General features: G+C 37.8%; 1 protein-coding gene across 1 annotated transcript; it reads left to right on the top strand.

Annotated features, from left to right (window-relative positions):
- The first annotated feature begins 673 nt into the window (after positions 1-673).
- On the top strand, positions 674-1,764 carry LOC124276505 (galactose-3-O-sulfotransferase 2-like). The gene has a single exon (XM_046712135.1). It carries the CDS (start codon positions 674-676, stop codon positions 1,712-1,714), a length of 1,041 nt encoding a protein of 346 aa, XP_046568091.1. The 3' UTR covers positions 1,715-1,764.
- The last annotated feature ends 22,586 nt before the right edge of the window (positions 1,765-24,350 follow it).

A 24,350-nucleotide genomic window follows, 5' to 3' on the forward strand; every position in this document is an offset into this window, starting at 1 on the left:
ACACCGAACGAGCAAAAAAGGTGGAACACCAGGTAGGAAGGAATAAATGTCACGAACTGAAACCAAAAATCAGTTATACCTACTTGGGTTGTCAGTGAAGACGTCCCATTGGCCCACGTCGGTTTACTATCTGCTCAAAACAGATGGAGATGGACCTCCTATGTGTATCTCTTGCGATGAGATGTTCACATCAAACATTCTGCTTGACTGTGTGGACATTTCATATGCAAGGAATTCACATTTAGAATCTGGAAGATCTGTTTTCCCACGTGATCTCAATCATAAGTTGTAAGTTGTATATCTATGAAACACTTGCTGTGTTTGAAATATGTATTTTAACAAACTACTTTGTAATTGTAACTGAAACATTGTCTCGTCGCTGTGTGGCTGAAACAATGCCGATGCCACGTAAAACTTCATCTCACTCACCCATTATAAGGACATGATATAACATAACGTAATCCTGATACAACATTGTCAATGTTTCAGGCTGTTCCTCCAGGTTTCAGTCGTTGCCATCATCCTAGTCTTCAGTATAAGCTACAGCAATTTTGGAGAAGCTTTTAAACGGAATATACTAATATCAAAGTTCGACAACAACGAATGTATATGTGACAGAGGAACAAACACTATCACGCACAAGGCATCCGCCAGTCAGGTCGAACCGAAGACGATGGCATCAGCTGCTCTTCAAAAGGATCGTCGATATTCGTCAGAAGTTCGCCATATTGCTTTCTTGAAGGTCCACAAATGTGCCAGTTCCACAATGCTGAATATCTTCTATAGGTTCGGTTATAAAAGGGGACTTAACTTTGTCCTTCCCATCAAAAGTAACTATTTAAATATGATTCATAAAAAAAGAGTGATATCAGTTGTGCCCCCACCCGCAATGTCCGGGTATGACATCCTCTGCAATCATGTGACTAAATTCAACAAACAACTATTCTCTCGTTACCTACCACCTGACACCAAATATATTGCCATAGTTCGAGAACCATTCAAAAGAATGTATTCAGCTTTTCACTACTACCGGAATGTAATACACTTTCCCATCCTTAGAAAAATTAGAGGCGTGGACCCGTTCAAGGCCTACCTCAACAATATTACATCATTGGAAACCCTGTGGGGAGATCATTCATTTACTAATAACATGATGGCAAGGGATTTTGGTTTTCCTACTGAGGAATACAAAAACATTTCAAAGTTCAAAACGTACCTCGGAACGCTCGACAAACATTTTCACTTGGTTATGGTCTCGGAGATGTTTCTCGAATCACTGGTGCTCTTGCGAAGGTTATTAAAATGGTCAATGGAAGATGTGATATTTCTGACAATAAATGTGCATGAACATAAAAATCTCACAACGAATACTAGCTCGGAGAATATCGAACCTTTCCTAGCTCTTGATCGTATCCTGTATGACCACTATCTGACAAGACTAAAGGAACAGATTGATGCACAAGGGCCTGATTTTTACAAGGAGCTTCAATACTTCAAAGATGTTAACTCCAAAGCCTCAGATCTTTGTAGTGCAAATAACACTACCAACAAACTGCTGTCATTGAGGGCAAATGAATGGCATGACGACTTCACTATCACATTACAGGACTGTGACCTGCTCAGCAAAAAGGAGATCACGTTTTTGAATTTAGTGAGGGATAAACAAACTGAACGCGTAAAGACATATGGAGCTAATATAAGTTACTTCCAATAAGGTTTTTCCCTCTATGTATTATTATGCATAAAATATGGTGTATTTCTTTAGCAGTACCCTTTGTAATTTGCAAAACAAGAAAGGCTTCGAGCAGTACTATTTTAATCTGATGCATGTGATCTCTGGTTGGTGTGATTTTCCTTTTGAAATAAATCCAAAATTAACATAGGAAATAAAATATACTCTTAAAAAAAAAAGAAACTTAACATGATGTTTTGGAGTTTATTTTCTGAGTACTTATAACTGATTCAAACATGGCATCATTGCTCAATTACAGTAAAATGTAAGATTAAAACTTTACAAATTTCCAAAACATGATTATCCAGAAAAGTGTTTGGTAAAACCACACAGGGCTATTAAAGCCTCTTGGTCAGAGTAAAATGTCAGTATCTGGTGGGATTTAGCAAGCCTTGTGAGACGTCAGCCTTTCACTACAAATGGCATCCTGAAACACCTATGGCTCCCCAACAGACGTCTGTGCAATAGGATTGTTAGAAACCGCATACAGGCACATGGGACGAGGGCAAAAAGGGTAATCAACCGTCCAGCTTTGACCAATCTTCACAAGAGAGCTCATTTGGAGTGGTGTTTACCCCGATGTCATTGGAATTTGGCGTCATGGAGGAAGATGCATTGGTCGGATGAGAGTCACTTTTTATTGCACGTCACAGACTGGCGCCAGCGAGTCTGGAGGGTTAAGAACAGTGCCTATGAGCCTAAGAACATCAGAGCATCAGTTCCTCACGGTGCTGCATGGATCTGTCATGGTCTGGTGTTGTCTCCCCCATGATTGTAAACAGGACTTGGTAACTGTTCGTGGAAATCTCAACGGCGACCACGACATCCGGGACATTCTGGATCCTGTTCTTGTGCCACATCTGTTCCATTAGCCCCTCGCACTGTATTTATGGATGGCAACGCCCGACCACATCGTTCCCGATTTGTGCCAGTTTTTCTCCAACAATGCTGTAACCAAACTTCCATAGTCTGCTATGAACCCGGATCTGAACCCATTGGAGCTTGTCTGGGGCATTCTTTGACGCCGAGTGCAAACAATGGATCCGCCTGTACAAGATCTGGCATGTTTGGAAGCAGTTTTGCACCGGGAGTCACAGCAGCTGCCTCTGCGACGAATCCGGAGACTCACGACAAGCATGAGGAGGAGGGTCAAGGCAGTCATCCGTGCACAAGGTGGATATGCACGCTATTAACATTTTTCATGTGATTTGTTGTCTGAAGATGACAGAGAACAGTTTCAGACTGAGAGACACTCACCTCTCCCATTTTGGAACTCCGCAGCCCCATAGTTGTACAGGGATACATTTTGTTGACAAAACATCGTTAACGTTTTCATGTCATTTTTAAATTAAAATATTGCAAATTTTCATGATTTTGTAATCGTTTAGTCCAAAACTTTCAGGAAACAATGGCGTTTAAGCTTTCCAGTATACATTCTAACGGTAATGGTTGCTCAGTTTCATGGCAATATGAAAAAAGTTCCATGTGTATATTTAGTGCCCCATATCTCTGAATCATATTACAAAATCGGTGCAATTTTACCATAAAAAATTGAACATGCTGTTTTAAAAAAAAAATAAGTATATACTGGAATAAAAGCTTTAGAAGCTTGACATGCTTATTGTTTACAAGATACTGACCATGATAATCTAGAAGATATAACTAATACTAAATACTTATAATATGTCCTAATTTCTAAAGGAACATTGTCATATGCCCAGTGTTCATGTTTCGCTATTTCACCCCCATTTCTGAATACAATGACATTTGCTTTTGTGTAAGTGGACTTCTAAACCCCATTTCTTGCAAAAGGAAGACAGTACATTTAATTGTTTCTGCAGGCCATTAACAGTGTATGAAAACCTGACAACATCATCCGCAAAAAGAAGTAACATTAAATCAAGAATATCCTGTGTCACAAATACACCATAACTACACTCATTATATACTTCTGCTACAGGTTCATTAATGAAACAGTGAGTGAGTGAGTTTAGTTTACGCCGCACCCAGCAATATTCCAGCTATATGTCGGCAGTCTGTAAAGAATCGAGTCTGGACCAGACAATCAAGTGATCAACCGCATGAGCATCGATCTGCGCAATTGGGAACCGATGACATGTGTTTCATCAAAAAGATATATAAAGCTGGGCTTAATATGTAACCCTGTCTCACACATCAGAAGAATAGATATTTCTAATGACATTAAGCAATTTTCCATGACAACCTCTAGTACTCTATACAACAATTTCTTGCTATCAACGTAATCAAAAGCTTTTTTAAAATCAATAAAAGCATTTGTAATATGAATAGATTATCAACTGTTGAGTAGTTTTGACGGAAACCAGCCTGACATTCTGATGAAAGATCATTTACTTCCCATCATATTCTAATGCGCTTTTCTGTAACAATAGTGAACAATTTACCTGTAACATTCAGAATGGAAATACTTCTATAATTGTGGGGGTCAGCACGTTTACCCGACTTAAACATAGGCAAAATCATACCTATATTCCATGATTCTCGAAAATCGCCAGTTTTTAAGATTCTATTAAAAAGAAGTTTCAAATAAGGTACAATAAAATTCCCGACACCTTAAAGAATTCAGGGGGTACTCAATCCTCAGCTGTAGATTTAGCACCTTTTCAAATTTTCAGAGCATCTACCATTTCTCTTTCGGTTATTTCACCTGACAAAAGATCATCCGTGAAAGGCAAATCATTAACAATCCTTACAAGAATGTGAATTAATATACTGGCAAAGAAAACAATCAAAATTGTTTCCATCAACATTTTCAACTTTCGGATTTAACAAATTATTGAAATACTCGTACCAAATATCCAGAGACATCGAATAACTTGGAACATTTCCACGTATAACTTTCTTTAATGTCTTCCAAAAACTCTCCATGTTCAGCAGACCTCTTTGTATCAACACATATTTTGGTATTATAAAAACGCTTCTTCTTTTCACAACATTTTTCATATTCAGTTTTGGAATTCACATACAGCTTTAAGTTTAAATCACATTTAAATTTTCTGAATTTGTTCAATAGAAAATATTTTCTCGTTTTTAATTGACTACAATCCTTATCAAACCAAGGTGGTTGTTGTGAACGAGATTTCCGGGTGACTGTATCATAGGCTCCTGCTTTCACTGCACAGTGAATTAATCATTTAGCTGTTCTACAGCAATATCAATGTTTTCCTCCAATAATAAAGTAAATGTGTTTAAACATATCTATAACATCTTTACTGTGGAGATAATTTTGATAAGCAATTTGACAATCCGGAGGAAGCCTGTAACTTATCCTTGTGATATATAGGGCATGTTTCCAACGTTACCTGATTTAGTTCTTCCATCAACAATATGGATACCAAGTACCTTACACAAATGTAGTAGGTTTAAACCACAATTATTAACGACAGTATCTAGTGAATGTCGGGGGCAAGAGAAGTCATCGGATTTATAGTCATCATCAACAGGCAAATAATCAACATCATCATCTATGATGTACTCTAATTCACTTCCAGCCCTCGCCACACATTATGAATTCCGACAACTCGCCATAATCATTAATAATATCAAGCAGTTGTCGCTCTAGCATGTCACTCTCTTCACTTTCTGTGTACGCCGGTGACCCCTCGGGGTTAATGTAAACAAACACGAGGAAGAGTTGAAAGGTGGACAACTCGCTTTTCATTTGTTTGCTTGGCAGTAAATTCCACCGTAGGGAACCCCTGGTCTTGATAAACCGGAAGTTGCACCGTTGCAACTACCATTTCCTCGATGTACAGTTTTATTTAGACAGCAGCGTCGACATTTCAAGTTGGTTTTTATTCTATGCAAGCGTTAAATGTGTTAATTTTCAGTATAGTCTGAAGGCTAAGACAGTCCGTAGCTAGTTTTTAATGATAGAAATGTTTTTTATCTGTTATTTTAATATACACATGTGAAGTGAAATGGTAACACTGGGGCAGGAATGTTTCGTGCCGCAAATTCTGCATTAGCTGTTACTCTAATCTATAAACCCGCCATATAGCTGTAATATTGCTGAATGCGGCGTAAAACTAAACTCACTGAAACTAATCTATAAACATTTGTTTACATCACGGTTGCAAACTTGAGTAGTTTAGTAATCCTTTAACCATTTACCATTTTTCTTTTGTGACAAATATCTCGTAATTGTCTGTAATGTTACTAAATAGACACTGTACGCTCTAAAGGTAGTTGTTACCCTCATGTACTGGTAGTTGAGCAAAGCAAAATCAGAAATTGTACTGGAAGTTGCATATTTAATTGTATTGGATTTTCATTTAAGTGATATAAGAAAACGTATTGAGTATTCGTGTGGTTTTTGCAGGTATCTAAGATATGCCGTGTGGATAAGTATGACAATTCATTACTATTATTGTGACGAAAAGTTAAATTTTGAACATTAGTAATCATTGAAAAGAAAATCACATTTCCCAGCAACTGAAAGTACGATGCTTGATATTGGATGACAAAACTGGGAAATGAAGGCTCAAGACCCAAATTTCAACAACATTGTGCCGTTAACACTGAAAAGGAGCGGGAAATTATGTGTGCCGAACAATATTAATAACAGTATAAAAATCATTTTCACTACCGACGACCAAGAACCTATTACTAAAACACCTAAAAAGTCAACAATGGATTGAAACTAGGCTTTTACTTAAGCTGGATTCTGTGAATAAGCAAAATTCAATATTTGCATAGAGCTCAGGTCACAAATCAGTTGACTCCTGAGAGTTTCTAGGACTTCAGCCCTGCCCCACAACGAAGCACATGTCATACATGTGGTATCACCTCAGGCAAGTAAGTTTGTTCAAAACTGCCTCTGTTCACCCAGCAGATAATGGGTACCCTGTGGGATAAGTCATGTCACTATTACCTTTCTAGCGCTTCATAAGCAGCTTGAGTTATCCGAGGTAATAATAATCAGATTGTGACTGTGCGCTTTGAGAATGTGTTGGCGTGGATATATGCGCGGTAAAAATATGCTATTGTATTATTATTATTATGTACAGTGGCCTATGTTTAGATGACATCATGGGTTTAAGAAATCCGTGCACTTAAAGGTTGTGCCCTGATATGAAAATTGAAAATGATAGTTATTTATGAGCTGAGGGGAAGGGATTTTCTGAAACTCGTATTTTAAACAATAATAATTCACCTAAAGTTCTGAATGACAACATAACACATCTTGTTTGATGGAAAGTATCTATAAGTAAATACCAACACAAAATGGAAATGTGGCTCAATTAGAGGTAATTGTAGAGTATCAAATATCATTTACAACAATTTGTAAATGAAAAAACAACACATTTCCTTCACAGTTTAAAACTGTACGAGTGAAAGCTTATCGACGGTCATGATTCCAATTTTGTTCATATATTAAACTTACATGTATATCAACTGAAAAATATTTAAACAAAGGTTTTCAGAATGAAGAATTTGGAAATTTGAAGCCATACAGGAAGTGTATACTTTACCGTATTAATCTTAGTTAACTGACTAGTCAATACTACGTTGTAAATATAGATCCCTTAAGACACAATCTACAAAAGATACCATACGTTTCCTTTACCGTATAATTTGAAATAAAATTACTTTATCTTATATTTTATATGTAAAATCAAAGTGTGATGGAGAAAATGCAAACACTTCCTGTGGAACGAAAACAATTGGAACATACCTTCGATTAGACAAAAAGAAAAATATTGCGTCGATTTCTTATTCAGTTATCAACAGAAACATGTTCGAAGTGATATTTGAAAGAGGAGCGCAATTTGAAACTTTTGTTGCAGGTATTACAAGAATAGCTCAGCTTCGTGAGCACTCCTCATATGATCCCGCGAGTAGTGTTTAACAAACTCCTCTCTGCAAATAACACACTCTACCACACTGCTTGTTGACCTGACTTCTGGTGACGGTATAGATCTTTTCTCAATCCATACGCCTTCTTACACTGTGAGAAAAGCTCACATCGAATGCCATGATGCCCATTGATGTGTGACCTGTAGTTCCAAACCTGCTGGAACTTCTTGCCACACATCGAACGTGAACATGGACACTTCTTTGGTGAAATGTGAGTCCGTACTTGGACTTATAGACATGACCGTATCACATCACAGACATAGGTGTTATCAGCTTTTCGTTTCTTTCTTGGTGTGCTTGTAGTCAAACCTGAAGTATCGAACAGCTCGACTCAGTTTGACCCTCAATATCCATTTCTGAAATTAATTTTATCAGTTTCTTTATATTTTCATAACCCATGAAGATGCAACTACCAAGGCAGCGCTCATAAAACTACCAGTACAGCTTGTAAAAGGCACCAGAAATAATAGTGGTCAACTACCATCACATGTACAGTTTCTTTTCAGCGTAATTACACGTAAAGTATAGCCTGCAGCGATATAATTTACTGATGTCTTGAAGGAAACATTCAATTTTATATCGTAAACTGAAATAAGGTCTAAATACGAAGTTTCTCTAACTTCCGGAAGTTAACAGATCCATGTCATCATTATATGGCAAGAGTGGAGTAGCAAGTGTGACATCAGAAGAGAAGTTTGTTGGATCTCCAGCAGACTTTGGTTTGGAATTAAAGTTGCTATTTAGAGCACCATCACGGTCGATGCTCACTGAACTAGCTGAGTCGATGTCAAGTGACGAGCTCATAAAATCTCGCACCACCTTCTCTGTTTCACCCTGTCTCATTTCGTCCTTCTGTTAATCCATGGAAAATGAGGTTACATCGCCTGGACTGTGCTTGTAAGTTAGCTTACCCAGTTCAAGATTTACTTAATTCAGTTGATACAGCATTGTCAAATATCGATGTGAGTATTAAATACTTAGTTGATGCTTTGACATTGGCTGGTTCAGATATGAAAAGACCTGTTAAATAACCTTAATCAAATTAATTGTGTAAATGGTATGATGCTAAATGTGATCTTTTAAAGAAACAAAGTTGGGCGCTTTATCATTTTAGAAGATATAAAGATAAAGAATCTCTCAGATGTTATCAGAACATTAGAAACATACTGCTATTTGCAAAGAAAAAAGGCAAAAGTACTTTTAAGAGAAAAATGGAGGGCAGCTATCATATAATTAGTACTGATCCTTAAAAGGAGAAATGTTGGAAACTACAGGCTTGTATAAATATGTAGGTGTTTACTTCAGTAGGAATTTGTTATGGAAGAAACATTCCAATCAGGCAGCAATACAAGCTTTTGTGGGTATTTTCAAACACTTGAGTTTGTTGTGAAATATTCCATACGGATCATTTTTCAAAATATTTTATGTTAAAAAACTCCCAATGTTATCATATGGTTCAGAAGTGTGGGTTAAAAATTCATTAATATGCTTGTAAAAAGTTCTTAGGTGTGAAAATAAGCACATCTATTATATCATCAATTATAAGATTACTGTTAAAAAGTTCTTAACAGCTCTTTCATGTTTTAGATGTTCTTCTCATCATCTTTTGATTGAAACGGGACGTTATATAAACATTAGTCGGGACCAAAGAATCTGCAAAGTTTTTAACTTAAATTTTCGCAAGCACCATTTTCTACTTGTATGCCCTATGTACTCACAACGTAGAGAAAGATATCTACAATCCTGTTACTTTACATACCCAAACATAACTAAATTTTATTTACTGTTGTCAAATACAAATGATAAAGTTCTGCAAGATTTAGCTATGTTCATTTATCATGCCTCCATGTACGTGAATGAAATGAATACAACATGAGAGTCCGCAATTCAGCTGTGTGACCTTTTACAATTACATTTATATTTTCTATATTATGTCTGATTGTATATTATTAGGCGATTTGATCTCTGGTTCGGATTGCTGGTTCAGATCTCTGGTTCGGATTGTCGGTTCAGATCTCTGGCTCGGATCTCTGGTTCAGATCTCTGGTTTGTATCTCTGGTTCATTTCTCTGGTTCGGAACTCTGGAACTAAAAGTAGTAAGGGAGCTCATTGGCTATAAATAATATATGTCCCATCAGATCGCTGACTCTTTTCAGTGCGGGGCAGGTTAAGGCCAAGGTCGTCAATGGTGAACGGGTACGACACAATTCTGTTTGCGATGAATAAATGTACGTAAAGTCATTATGACAGTGAGGTGTAAGTGTATCCGAAAGAATGGCGATTAGTGCGCTGACTGGTGCCATCAATTCAACATGTTTTGGTGCATGTCGTTTGTGTATACTGTAAAATAAACAACAAATGGGTGAGTTACCGCTACAAATTCTGTGCAGGCATTTGGGCTCGGAATCGAGAAATCACGATTTTCGAGCTTCCAAAGACCCTAGTTCCCAAAGTACTGCTTTGATTTTTGTGATGTATGTCTTATTTCGTAGGTAAATCTACTGGCTTGAAATGTGTGCATACTTTAAATGGGATAAATACAGTGAGCATTGTTGAATTCGCCCTGAAACGAACTTGTGTGTGTTGACCTCGTTACTTCCCTTTCCTTTTATATAGTGATAAGACCCCGTTAGTGACAGTACATACCTTGATGGCAGTTTTTAGCGTTACAAGCCCCTGTGCTTTAACTATAGAGGACGATACAATATAAAACAGGCTAAAGATCGCCATCAACTGAAGGTAGATCACCATACTAGGGACCATGGGGACTTACAGTACCTTTGTTACCTGCATGGACCCTATTTGGATTTACACCATCCCTTCAGCCGCTGGCGATTGTAGGAAATATTTAGTCAAAATTTAAAAGAACAAAAATACTACGTTTTAAGAATCTGGTAAGTTTAAATTCACCTTTGAAAGTTTGGGGACTTACGTATCCTCTCAGGAGGACAATAATTTTATGATACTTTAACCCCCTTCGAGGATACAGCCTCTAACAATCTCAGTTATATAGTATGGAATGTTGATGGAATGTTAGAAATACTGTCCGTGACGATCAATGGGTACAGTGGTTTGTCAACAGCTGCTCTTGCTGTATCATCATCTGTTACCTGCTATGCCGACATGACTTGGCACCCAGAAAAAGTCGTTTTCACATTTACAAATAGAAAGCTTATTGTAAGCCAGGATTTTTAGATGATTCGAATGAGTGAACATTGCATTGAGGAGATACTTTCATCTACCAGCAGATAAGACAAGACATGTGAAAAATGCTGAAATATTCACAATGGTTTTGTTAAGTCAAAGACGGTAAATTATATAGACATGCATGTCTGTTAAAGGATGTGGATTTTGGGGGTTTTTTTGTTCAAACTGGGTACATTCAGTCCCAACTGTGCTTGGGGAGACCACAAAATCTCCAAGACAGGGTCTTAGGCTTATGCCGTGTGTCGAGTGGATATTTTCTTAATCGTTTTTGATGGCTCCACCACGGACAATGGAACAATAATGTTGTTTTATTATCTGTACGGGAGAAGAAGAGTTGACCCCTATCCAGTTTGAAACGACCTTTAACAAATCAAGAGACTTCAGGCACTTTGCCTGCAGATATTTTATTTGTGGTAAGAATGTCAAATGCCAGTCAAAATATGAGATCCAAGAATTGGAGTATCATCTAAAATTGATAAAAACCACATGCGGTTTGTAAATGCAGTTGGTTTCATGCTTCGAGAATATGAAGCTTTCTTCGAGGGGCCATTTTCGAATGTTGTTATAGTTGTAGCTATCTTTCTAACCAAAGCATATTCTTGACACAACATAAAATCAATAAGTCGTCCACATAGAGCGACCCTGTACTCTTATTGCTAAAACGTGTGACAGATGTGAAGCTGCCTTGAGAGACAACCAATTTTGATTGAAATAGTCAGCTCAATCTGGGAGATTATAGATGCGGTAGTAGTAGCAGCAGTAGTCACGGGAGATTGCCGCAGAGAAGAAAGAAGATGAAGGAAGTGTTCGACAATGTTTCAATAACTAGATTTAACAAATTGTGAAATCTTCGAATGAACAAAGAGGAAAGATAAATGCTGGTTGTTTGAACCACGCCATCCTTCTTGCCAGCAAATCGTTTGACTGCCGCGACAGATTGTTGTTCTTGGTCCTCAGCTAATTCATCTTTAGTCATGCCGGACGGACAGCTGAGTATGTCTGAAAACCTGTTCATTTTCAGTGATATCTATGGAATCCGAGAAGGGACATTGTCGCGTTGTCGCGTTGTCGTCCTCTCAAAAACAAGCAAAATGAGGCAAAATTGACCAAAGCGCGACAATGCCACAACGCGACATTTTGGCCATTTGTCGCATTGTCGCGATGTCGCATGTCGCGTTTTGAATAATATTTTTCTATTCCTCCAAAGGGTGACAATGCGACATAGCAACAATTTTCAAATCAAAATATGTCGCGTTGTCGCATTGTCGCATTGTCGCCCAATCTAAGATGTGTCGCCCTTTTCGATTACCGGTGAGCATGCGTAGAAAGTCAATTAGACTACGCATGTGCAGGAAAAGTTATACTCTATTTCAGACTTCACTGGTCTTTTGTTACCTCCAATGGTTTTTAAAATGAAGTAGTGCTCGTAATGGTAATGGGGGGCTGCTTTTCTTGAACTTAATGCAAATGTTTCATTGTTGCTTTGAAAATTATTTTATATATTGTAAATGTATTTAGCCAATCAAGTGTGTTTTAGCAGCAAGACAAATTATTAGCGCTACTATTCATTGTAATGACGGCACACGGTGACCCTGTCATTCAGGGCGGGGCAATTTGATGTGCATCTCTTAGTCACACCTGAATATGATCATAGGTTCGAATCCCAGCACCATACACATTCATCACTTTGGACATTTCACCAATATCAAGCTTACAGGTTGTGAAAGAATACTGAAATATTGTTAAAATTCAGGCCACATCGACATAAACATCAGGTGAAGTCCTCGAATGGGTCACTATGTTCGACAGATTGTCGCGCTTTGGTTACTTTTGCCTCATTTTGCTTGTTTTTGAGAGGGCGACCACGCGACAATGTCCCTTCTCGGATTCCATAGATATTGGCATTAACAAATTCGTATAATTTGGAAAATTGTTGTCTCCGTGTACATTCTACAAGGGTACCGTTAGATTCCAGGTTTGTGACCTTAGTTACTTTACGTTTAGGTAACAGCGACACTAATGTTTGATTTATTCTTTGTCGCGGGTGTCAGTAAGTAGGAAACGTGATCAGATCTAATGGACACAGTCTCGCCACACCGGGAATTGTGAGGATCCGTCTTCATTTTGAAGTAGTGAACATTTAGGCATACTCTAAATACATCTCATGTCCTGTTTAAGGAGACTCTGAATACATCTCATGTCCTGTTTAAGGAGACTCTGAATACATCTCATGTGCTGTTTAAGGAGACTCTGATTACATCTCATGTCCTGTTTAAGGAGACTCTGATTACATCTCATGTCCTGTTTAAGGAGAGTCTGATTACATCTCATGTCCTGTTTAAGGAGACTCTGATTACATCTAATGTCCTGTTTAAGGAGACTCTGATTACATCTCATGTGCTGTTTAAGGAGACTCTGATTACATCTCATGTCCTGTTTAAGGAGACTCTGATTACATCTCATGTCCTGTTTAAGGAGACTCTGCATACATCTCATGTGCTGTTTAAGGAGACTCTGAATACATCTCATGTCCTGTTTAAGGACACTCTGAATACATCTCATGTCCTGTTTAAGGAGACTCTGATTACATCTCATGTGCTGTTTAAGGAGACTCTGATTACATCTCATGTGCTGTTTAAGGAGACTCTGAATACATCTCATGTCCTGTTTAAGGACACTCTGATTACATCTCATGTCCTGTTTAAGGAGACTCTGATTACATCTCATGTCCTGTTTAAGGAGACTCTGATTACATCTCATGTCCTGTTTAAGGAGACTCTGATTACATCTCATCTCCTGTTTAAGGAGACTCTGATTACATCTCATGTCCTGTTTAAGGAGACTCTGAATACATCTCATGTCCTGTTTAAGGAGACTCTGATTACATCTCATGTCCTGTTTAAGGAGACTCTGATTACATCTCATGTCCTGTTTAAGGAGACTCTGATTACATCTCATGTCCTGTTTAAGGAGACTCTGATTACATCTCATGTCCTGTTTAAGGAGACTCTGAATACATCTCATGTGCTGTTTAAGGAGACTCTGATTACATCTCATGTGCTGTTTAAGGAGACTCTGAATACATCTCATGTCCTGTTTAAGGATACTCTGATTACATCTCATGTCCTGTTTAAGGAGACTCTGATTACATCTCATGTCCTGTTTAAGGAGACTCTGATTACAGCTCATGTCCTGTTTAAGGAGACTCTGATTACATCTCATCTCCTGTTTAAGGAGACTCTGATTACATCTTATGTCCTGTTTAAGGAGACTCTGAATACATCTCATGTCCTGTTTAAGGAGACTCTGATTACATCTCATGTCCTGTTTAAGGAGACTCTGATTACATCTAATGTCCTGTTTAAGGAGACTCTGATTACATCTCATGTCCTGTTTAAGGAGACTCTGATTACATCTCATGTCCTGTTTAAGGAGACTCTGAATACATCTCATGTGCTGTTTAAGGAGACTCTGATTACATCTCATGTCCTGTTTAAGGAGACTCTGATTACATGTCATGTCCTGTTTAAGGAGACTCTGATTACATCTCATGTCCTGTTTAAGGAGTCTCTGATTACATCCCATGTCCTGTTTTAGGAGACTCTGAATACATCTCATGTGCTGTTTAAGGATACTCTGAATACATCTCATGTCCTGTTTAAGGAGACTCTGAATACATCTCATGTCCTGTTTAAGGAGACTCTGATTACATCTCATGTCCTGTTTAAGGAGACTCTGATTACATCTCATGTCCTGTTTAAGGAGACTCTGATTACATCTCATGTCCTGTTTAAGGAGACTCTGATTACATCTCATGTCCTGATTAAGGAGACTCTGAATACATCTCATGTGCTGTTTAAGGAGACTCTGATTACATCTCATGTCCTGTTTAAGGAGACTCTGAATACATTTGACAGTTAACTAGATCGTATCTGTATGTAACCAAGTAACACATATGCCTGCACACCCACATAACCTCAATCACGAATTTATGCGCCTGAATACCATCTGATTGGAGCGTATCCGCTGCATACATCAATGCTGTGAGTCATGCATGTGCATTAGCCAATGTTAGAGCTGGCAAGATATGGGGAAACGAGGCTTATGTCCGAAGCGAACAGATGCCTGACGAAGATCTTCACTGGATACACTGCGATGGACTGCTGTAGCAGGAGTGTCCACAATACGGTACATCTTCTTACTGATAAAGGGGGAGGTGAGAGTAGCCTAGGGGAACATTAGAAATAGGCAAAACACATTGTACTCATGTGAGGAATCAAACCCGTTTTTCAGCGTGACGAGCGGACGTTTTAACCACCAGGCTTCCCCCACCGCCCCAGCACAAAAGAAGGCGTGCGAGAGGGAATGATAGAGAATGATACACCATCTGCTTTTTGCCATCACACACGAACAAAACAAAGGAACATTTTTTGTGTGGAAATGAATGATGTGACATCCATTTAGCCAACAGTGTATAACTTTCATCATTGTTTGCATTAACCTGGATTAACTGTATTTTATGTACTATTTTCGGTCGCCATATAGCTGGAATATTGCTCAGTGCGGCTTTAAACATCAAAACAAACACATTGTGGGTTGAATTCATTTTTCTCTTTACTTAGAGACACCTGGTGAGTATTCTGAGAATGCCTTCCTCAATCCATGTACAAACACACGTACAACCACGGTAAGTTCACCTTCAAGTGACACAAAATAACGTGTTTGCTATAGGCGGCCAAAGGGTTCTCCTGTACACGAAAGTTGAAATGTTATTAAATGGTCTGTAGCTCTCGGTGTTTCAGGGTGTACGTTTGCTGTAACGGACATCACCACGATGACAAGTGAAGAGGACTTACGTATTCTCAATAGACCTGGATGTATGTAGAGTAACTGAATGGGTTTCAACATAAACATCCAGTCACTCAAATCATCGATTGGTTGATTGTTGTATAGCGCGGCACTCAGCAATATTCCAGCTATATGGCGGCGGTCTGTAAATAATCGAGTCCGGACCAGACAATCCAGTGATCAACATCATGAGCATCGATCTACGCAATTTGGATACGATGACATGTGTCAACCAAGTCAGCGAGCCTGACCAACCGATATCGTTAGTCGCATATTAGACAAACATGGGTTGCTAAGACCAATTCTAACCCGAATAATTTCAAGTCCATCGCTATCTGCACTGATACCACAAGTTCCAAACGCCAGTTGATGAGAACACGTCCTAACTGACAATGAATGGATTCATATTTTTTCCATTTTTTTCAGCTCGCGACATGGACCGTTTCTGCTGCTGTAGATTGCGCGGTAAAAGAATGTTGGCTTTCAGGTAGGAACAGAAATCATTTTTCTCTTTTTGACTTGTGATTATTCTGGAGCGAATGGAGAAAATGAATCGTCAGTTATTTACTGTGATTGTAACCGTATGTCAGATATTTTATGAGTGATTAACTTGGGAGAAACCCCCAAAGATTAGAAGATGACTTTGAACGGGAAATTAAAGTCCAACTTTTAGTCATTTCAATTCGCCGGCATAATCACCAATTTAGATAAGCGTCTGCAGAGATATCTTGTGAGTGAGTGAGTTTAGTTTTACGCCGCACTCTCCATAAAAAACTTCAACAACCCCCCTAGCCATAAATTATGAACGGCCCCGTAGGAGACTCGGTCGCCCGACCCCTCACTCCTTGACTGAGCATTCCCCATGAACCAAGCGAGTGCAGAGCTGGAGCTTACATCTCCCCTGACAACGTGCAACGGCCATAATTAGTAGGCAACTTTGGTAGGGTTTACTGAAGCCCAATCGCCAATTACGACATCATAAAACTGAAATTAAGAAAACATAATGTGTCAATAAACGTATGGTCATCCCAAACGGGTAACACGATGCATAGTCCAAATTCATACACCTAATCCACAAGTAAGAACTCTAGTTTGAGAAACAGAAGACACAGTCAGTATCTTGTGTAACCAATGTTCAAGATACCCAAAGTTTTGTAAATAGAAACGACAAAACCCTTTCCACATTCACAAGAAATCGACCCGTGAAGGTCCGGGTTAGAATATTGATCTTCAGTAACCCATGCTTGTCGTAAGAGGCGATTAACGGGATTGGGTGGTGAGGCTCGCTGACTTGGTTGACACTTGTCATCTGTTCCCAATTGCGCAGATCGATGCTCATGCTGTTGCTCTGGATTGTCTGGTCCAGACTCGATTATTTACAGACCGCCGCCATATAGCTGGAATATTGCTGTGTGCGGCGTAAAACTAAACTCACTCACTCAATATTGGGAAATATATTTTCTGAAAAAATAACGCTTTCATTTGATCATTGCGACAAATTGTCTTTAAGTTGTATTTTTTTGTTTATTTTTAACCGCACCACAGGTAGAAATTCTGTGTGATTGGCATGTTAGAAGAATAAGAAAGGTACCATACCTATACTGAAATGTTGCATCATAATTAGTCTGTCATACAGACCCTGAAGCAAATATGTCCAAGAAATCCCACGCAAGTCTAGAAAATGTGGCAAGTCTAGATTTCCACAGCTTCAGGATGAAGAAAGTCTCAGGGCTCTTTTTCATTATATTTTTTTTTCACTATGAGCTTTTTTCTGTAAAATATGTTCATTTCAGAGACTGGTTGTTACCCTACAGCATAATATAATAAAGACTTCGTCATCCATAAAGTATCGTACCTTTATTACAGGTTGATTTGTTTAAAATGTGGTTGCTAGTTTCCTCATAGTTTACGAGATCAAGCACACAGTAATTTTTATATCTGCGTATGAAACTATGTCTAGCAGATTAGAGAATAGAATTCAAATGGTAAAATTAATATATACTCATGCCAATAATGGTTGTCACCCCTTCAATTTTGTTTATTGGAGAGGGGTGGGTGTGTGTGTGCGGAGTTGGGGTGGGGAGGGGGGTGACAACCATTATTGGCATGAGTATATAATAACAATAGTGGATATTTGTAAAGCGCCAGTGTCCACCCACGGAAGCATGCTCATGGCGCATTAAAACTATTTACAGAAATAGGGAAAAAGTCAATTGTAGGCTTTAGTAAAGAGGAATGTGTTTAGGGCTTTCTTAAAAGAGTCCTGGGTAGGGGCGAGTTTGATGATTGTGATGATTTATCTCAGATTTCACATTTTATTGACCGAGTTTGTCATCAGCTGTTCCTTTATCTGACGTCTGTCGTAGAATTGCTTACTTCTTACTGTGCTTGATACTTTCACCGACAGTTTCATGGCTTAAGTCCTGTATGCATTAATCAACAAGAACAATTTTTTTAACAACTGTATGTTTAGACATTCCAAAGATTTGTTTCCCTTAAAAGCGGTGGTTAAACCACTAACCATAGGTATGATTTGGCAAATTAGGATTATGATCAGCCCAAATCTGGGGTTCAGAACATAGAATTCTGGAACATCAAGGACGCTACTCTGTAAAACTATTTGCTACGCTTTTGGGCACACCATCCATGCATTCCTCCCCGGCGATTTAACTTATATGCAAACATGAAAATAATTCATTTAGGATTCTCTATTTATTGTTTCGAGTATAGCTTGATTAAGAATTATCGCATTGCACTTGGAAGAACATAATGTTCTGAACTGTTTAATTATTGGCTATTAAACAATTTCCCAGTTAGCATTACTTGACTGAAATTCAAAAGCGCGATATGAAATTGAGAGAAACTGTAAAAGAATCATCTTTCAATTTAATGGTGTGTTCTGATATCAAGCTTTCTTTAAGACATCTCTTCTAAAGGCAGACTCCATTGTACAATTCCGACTATATCTTGTGCATCTGATTTTGAAAATCATAAATAACGCTTTCATTTGATCATTGCGACAAATTGTCTTTAAGTTGTATTTTTTTGTTTATTTTTAACCGCACCACAGGTAGAAATTCTGTGTGATTGGCATGTTAGAAGAATAAGAAAGGTACCATACCTATACTGAAATGTTGCATCATAATTAGTCTGTCATACAGACCCTGAAGCAAATATGTCCAAGAAATCCCACGCAAGTCTAGAAAATGTGGCAAGTCTAGATTTCCACAGCTTCAGGATGAAGAAAGTCTCAGGGCTCTTTTTCATTATATTTTTTTTTCACTATGAGCTTTTTTCTGTAAAATATGTTCATTTCAGAGACTGGTTGTTACCCTACAGCATAATATAATAAAGACTTCGTCATCCATAAAGTATCGTACCTTTATTACAGGTTGATTTGTTTAAAATGTGGTTGCTAGTTTCCTCATAGTTTACGAGATCAAGCACACAGTAATTTTTATATCTGCGTATGAAACTATGTCTAGCAGATTAGAGAATAGAATTCAAATGGTAAATTAATATATACTCATGCCAATAATGGTTGTCACCCCCTTCAATTTTGTTTATTGGAGAGGGGGGTGGGTGTGTGTGTGCGGAGTTGGGGTGGGGAGGAGGGGTGACAACCATTATTGGCATGAGTATATAATAACAATAGTGGATATTTGTAAAGCGCCAGTGTCCACCCACGGAAGCATGCTCATGGCGCATTAAAACTATTTACAGAAATAGGGAAAAAGTCAATTGTAGGCTTTAGTAAAGAGGAATGTGTTTAGGGCTTTCTTAAAAAGAGTCCTGGGTAGGGGCGAGTTTGATGATTGTGATGATTTATCTCAGATTTCACATTTTATTGACCGAGTTTGTCATCAGCTGTTCCTTTATCTGACGTCTGTCGTAGAATTGCTTACTTCTTACTGTGCTTGATACTTTCACCGACAGTTTCATGGCTTAAGTCCTGTATGCATTAATCAACAAGAACAATTTTTTTAACAACTGTATGTTTAGACATTCCAAAGATTTGTTTCCCTTAAAAGCGGTGGTTAAACCACTAACCATAGGTATGATTTGGCAAATTAGGATTATGATCAGCCCAAATCTGGGGTTCAGAACATAGAATTCTGGAACATCAAGGACGCTACTCTGTAAAACTATTTGCTACGCTTTTGGGCACACCATCCATGCATTCCTCCCCGGCGATTTAACTTATATGCAAACATGAAAATAATTCATTTAGGATTCTCTATTTATTGTTTCGAGTATAGCTTGATTAAGAATTATCGCATTGCACTTGGAAGAACATAATGTTCTGAACTGTTTAATTATTGGCTATTAAACAATTTCCCAGTTAGCATTACTTGACTGAAATTCAAAAAGCGCGATATGAAATTGAGAGAAACTGTAAAAGAATCATCTTTCAATTTAATGGTGTGTTCTGATATCAAGCTTTCTTTAAGACATCTCTTCTAAAGGCAGACTCCATTGTACAATTCCGACTATATCTTGTGCATCTGATTTTGAAAATCATAAATAACGCTTTCATTTGATCATTGCGACAAATTGTCTTTAAGTTGTATTTTTTTGTTTATTTTTAACCGCACCACAGGTAGAAATTCTGTGTGATTGGCATGTTAGAAGAATAAGAAAGGTACCATACCTATACTGAAATGTTGCATCATAATTAGTCTGTCATACAGACCCAGAAGCAAATATGTCCAAGAAATCCCACGCAAGTCTAGAAAATGTGGCAAGTCTAGATTTCCACAGCTTCAGGATGAAGAAAGTCTCAGGGCTCTTTTTCATTATATTTTTTTTTTTTTTTTCACTATGAGCTTTTTTCTGTAAAATATGTTCATTTCAGAGACTGGTTGTTACCCTACAGCATAATATAATAAAGACTTCGTCATCCATAAAGTATCGTACCTTTATTACAGGTTGATTTGTTTAAAATGTGGTTGCTAGTTTCCTCATAGTTTACGAGATCAAGCACACAGTAATTTTATATCTGCGTATGAAACTATGTCTAGCAGATTAAAGAATAGAATTCAAATGGTAAATTAATATATACTCATGCCAATAATGGTTGTCACCCCTTCAATTTTGTTTATTGGAGAGGGTGTGTGTGTGTGTGTGCGGAGTTGGGGTGGGGAGGGGTGACAACCATTATTGGCATGAGTATATAATAACAATAGTGGATATTTGTAAAGCGCCAGTGTCCACCCACTGATGCCTGCTCATGGCGCATTAAAACTATTTACAGAAATAGGGAAAAAGTCAATTGTAGGCTTTAGTAAAGAGGAATGTGTTTAGGGCTTTCTTAAAGAGTCCTGGGTAGGGGCGAGTTTGATGATTGTGATGATTTATCTCAGATTTCACATTTTATTGACCGAGTTTGTCATCAGCTGTTCCTTTATCTGACGTCTGTCGTAGAATTGCTTACTTCTTACTGTGCTTGATACTTTCACCGACAGTTTCATGGCTTAAGTCCTGTATGCATTAATCAACAAGAACAATTTTTTTAACAACTGTATGTTTAGACATTCCAAAGATTTGTTTCCCTTAAAAGCGGTGGTTAAACCACTAACCATAGGTATGATTTGGCAAATTAGGATTATGATCAGCCCAAATCTGGGGTTCAGAACATAGAATTCTGGAACATCAAGGACGCTACTCTGTAAAACTATTTGCTACGCTTTTGGGCACACCATCCATGCATTCCTCCCCGGCGATTTAACTTATATGCAAACATGAAAATAATTCATTTAGGATTCTCTATTTATTGTTTCGAGTATAGCTTGATTAAGAATTATCGCATTGCACTTGGAAGAACATAATGTTCTGAACTGTTTAATTATTGGCTATTAAACAATTTCCCAGTTAGCATTACTTGACTGAAATTCAAAAGCGCGATATGAAATTGAGAGAAACTGTAAAAGAATCATCTTTCAATTTAATGGTGTGTTCTGATATCAAGCTTTCTTTTAAGACATCTCTTCTAAAGGCAGACTCCATTGTACAATTCCGACTATATCTTGTGCATCTGATTTTGAAAATCATAAATAGCAGCTTTCATTTGATCATTGCGACAAATTGTCTTTAAGTTGTATTTTTTGTTTATTTTAACCGCACCACAGGTAGAAATTCTGTGTGATTGGCATGTTAGAAGAATAAGAAAGGTACCATACCTATACTGAAATGTTGCATCATAATTAGTCTGTCATACAGACCCAGAAGCAAATATGTCCAAGAAATCCCACCAAGTCTAGAAAATGTGGCAAGTCTAGATTTCCACAGCTTCAGGATGAAGAAAGTCTCAGGGCTCTTTTTCATTATATTTTTTTTTTCACTATGAGCTTTTTCTGTAAAATATGTTCATTTCAGAGACTGGTTGTTACCCTACAGCATAATATAATAAAGACTTCGTCATCCATAAAGTATCGTACCTTTATTACAGGTTGATTTGTTTAAAATGTGGTTGCTAGTTTCCTCATAGTTTACGAGATCAAGCACACAGTAATTTTTATATCTGCGTATGAAACTATGTCTAGCAGATTAAAGAATAGAATTCAAATGGTAAATTAATATATACTCATGCCAATAATGGTTGTCACCCCCTTCAATTTTGTTTATTGGAGAGGGGTGTGTGTGTGTGTGTGTGCGGAGTTGGGGTGGGGAGGGGGGTGACAACCATTATTGGCATGAGTATATAATAACAATAGTGGATATTTGTAAAGCGCCAGTGTCCACCCACTGATGCCTGCTCATGGCGCATTAAAACTATTTACAGAAATAGGGAAAAAGTCAATTGTAGGCTTTAGTAAAGAGGAATGTGTTTAGGGCTTTCTTAAAAGAGTCCTGGGTAGGGGCGAGTTTGATGATTGTGATGATTTATCTCAGATTTCACATTTTATTGACCGAGTTTGTCATCAGCTGTTCCGTTATCTGACGTCTGTCGTAGAATTGCTTACTTCTTACTGTGCTTGATACTTTCACCGACAGTTTCATGGCTTAAGTCCTGTATGCATTAATCAACAAGAACAATTTTTTTAACAACTGTATGTTTAGACGTTCCAAAGTTTGTTTCCCTTAAAAGCGGTGGTTAAACCACTAACCATAGGTATGATTTGGCAAATTAGGATTATGATCAGCCCAAATCTGGGGTTCAGAACATAGAATTCTGGAACATCAAGGACGCTACTCTGTAAAACTATTTGCTACGCTTTTGGGCACACCATCCATGCATTCCTCCCCGGCGATTTAACTTATATGCAAACATGAAAATAATTCATTTAGGATTCTCTATTTATTGTTTCGAGTATAGCTTGATTAAGAATTATCGCATTGCACTTGGAAGAACATAATGTTCTCAACTGTATAATTATTGGCTATTAAACAATTTCCCAGTTAGCATTACTTGACTGAAATTCAAAAGCGCGATATGAAATTGAGAGAAACTGTAAAAGAATCATCTTTCAATTTAATGGTGTGTTCCGATATCAAGCTTTCTTTAAGACGTCTCTTCTAAAGGCAGACTCCATTGTACAATTCCGACTTTATCTTGTGCATCTGATTTTGAAAATCATAAATAATGCTGACATTTATACTTCATAAAATACAGTGCCTGATGGTGTTATGGTAATTTATTCAATAAGTTCAAACTATCACGTGTTGTATTCTAAAATATTGAAAATGCATTAACCTTACACCCTAGCATCTGTCGTTTGACGTTGGCAGATTGTCAAACTGATAACATTTATCACGATCCTGTCAATTCAGTTGCCTTAATAGTTATTAAATCAATGATAAATCACAATGCTTTCAAAACGTTATCATCTTGGTTTCGTGAATAATTAGAAAATATGTTTTGTATATCGATATAAGTGCTGCGTATGGTTTCTGTTTTCTACCAGACGGAAACTGAAACATATTTCTAATCTTGAAATCTATTCTCCAAACCAACATACATGCTGCTATTTGAACAGATATTTGAATCTGAATTGCATTTAGAAGCAAAACACATATCTGCTTCCTAGCTTTCTTTCGCCTGATGAAGGAGTAGTGAGTGAGTTTAGTTTACGCCGCGTTTAGCAATATTCCATCAGTATTACGGCGGGGTACACCAGAAATTGGCTCCACACATTACAACCATGTGAGGAATTGAACCCGGGTCTTCGGCGTGATGAGCGAACGCTTTAACCTCTAGGCTACCCCACCGCCCCAATGATGGAGTAAGAATATACTCCGAGACGTCTTCATTTACTTAATAAGTTGACGTACATAATATGTTCCCCTTTATCCAGATAGTGGCAACTATTCACAGTGATTACACGTCTTGACAAGAGTCTGGCTGACTTGTCAGCATTTCAGTACATTACGCTCAGCTTGACACGGGGAGAAAGGCAAAGGCAAATACAATAAGATACGATGTCACGAAAATACGATGCTAGGAAGAAATTCTATTCGCGAACACCTGGTATCAATACTGTTTCATTGCAAATCATATACTCATGGTATTAGCAAAGAGTTCATACTAATATTAAACCATTGTCCCCCTTGAGAGGGTATGTAAGCCCACTTCAATCACCGAATATCCATATCTACCATCGTTTTTAATCGTAGAATATGTGTAATTTTTAGATAAATGGCAAACATTGTCTTACAATTGCTAGT

The sequence above is a fragment of the Haliotis rubra genome, unplaced genomic scaffold (genome assembly GCF_003918875.1).
Source record: "Haliotis rubra isolate DU_JTF1 unplaced genomic scaffold, ASM391887v1 Scf21, whole genome shotgun sequence".
Taxonomy (NCBI): domain Eukaryota; kingdom Metazoa; phylum Mollusca; class Gastropoda; order Lepetellida; family Haliotidae; genus Haliotis; species Haliotis rubra.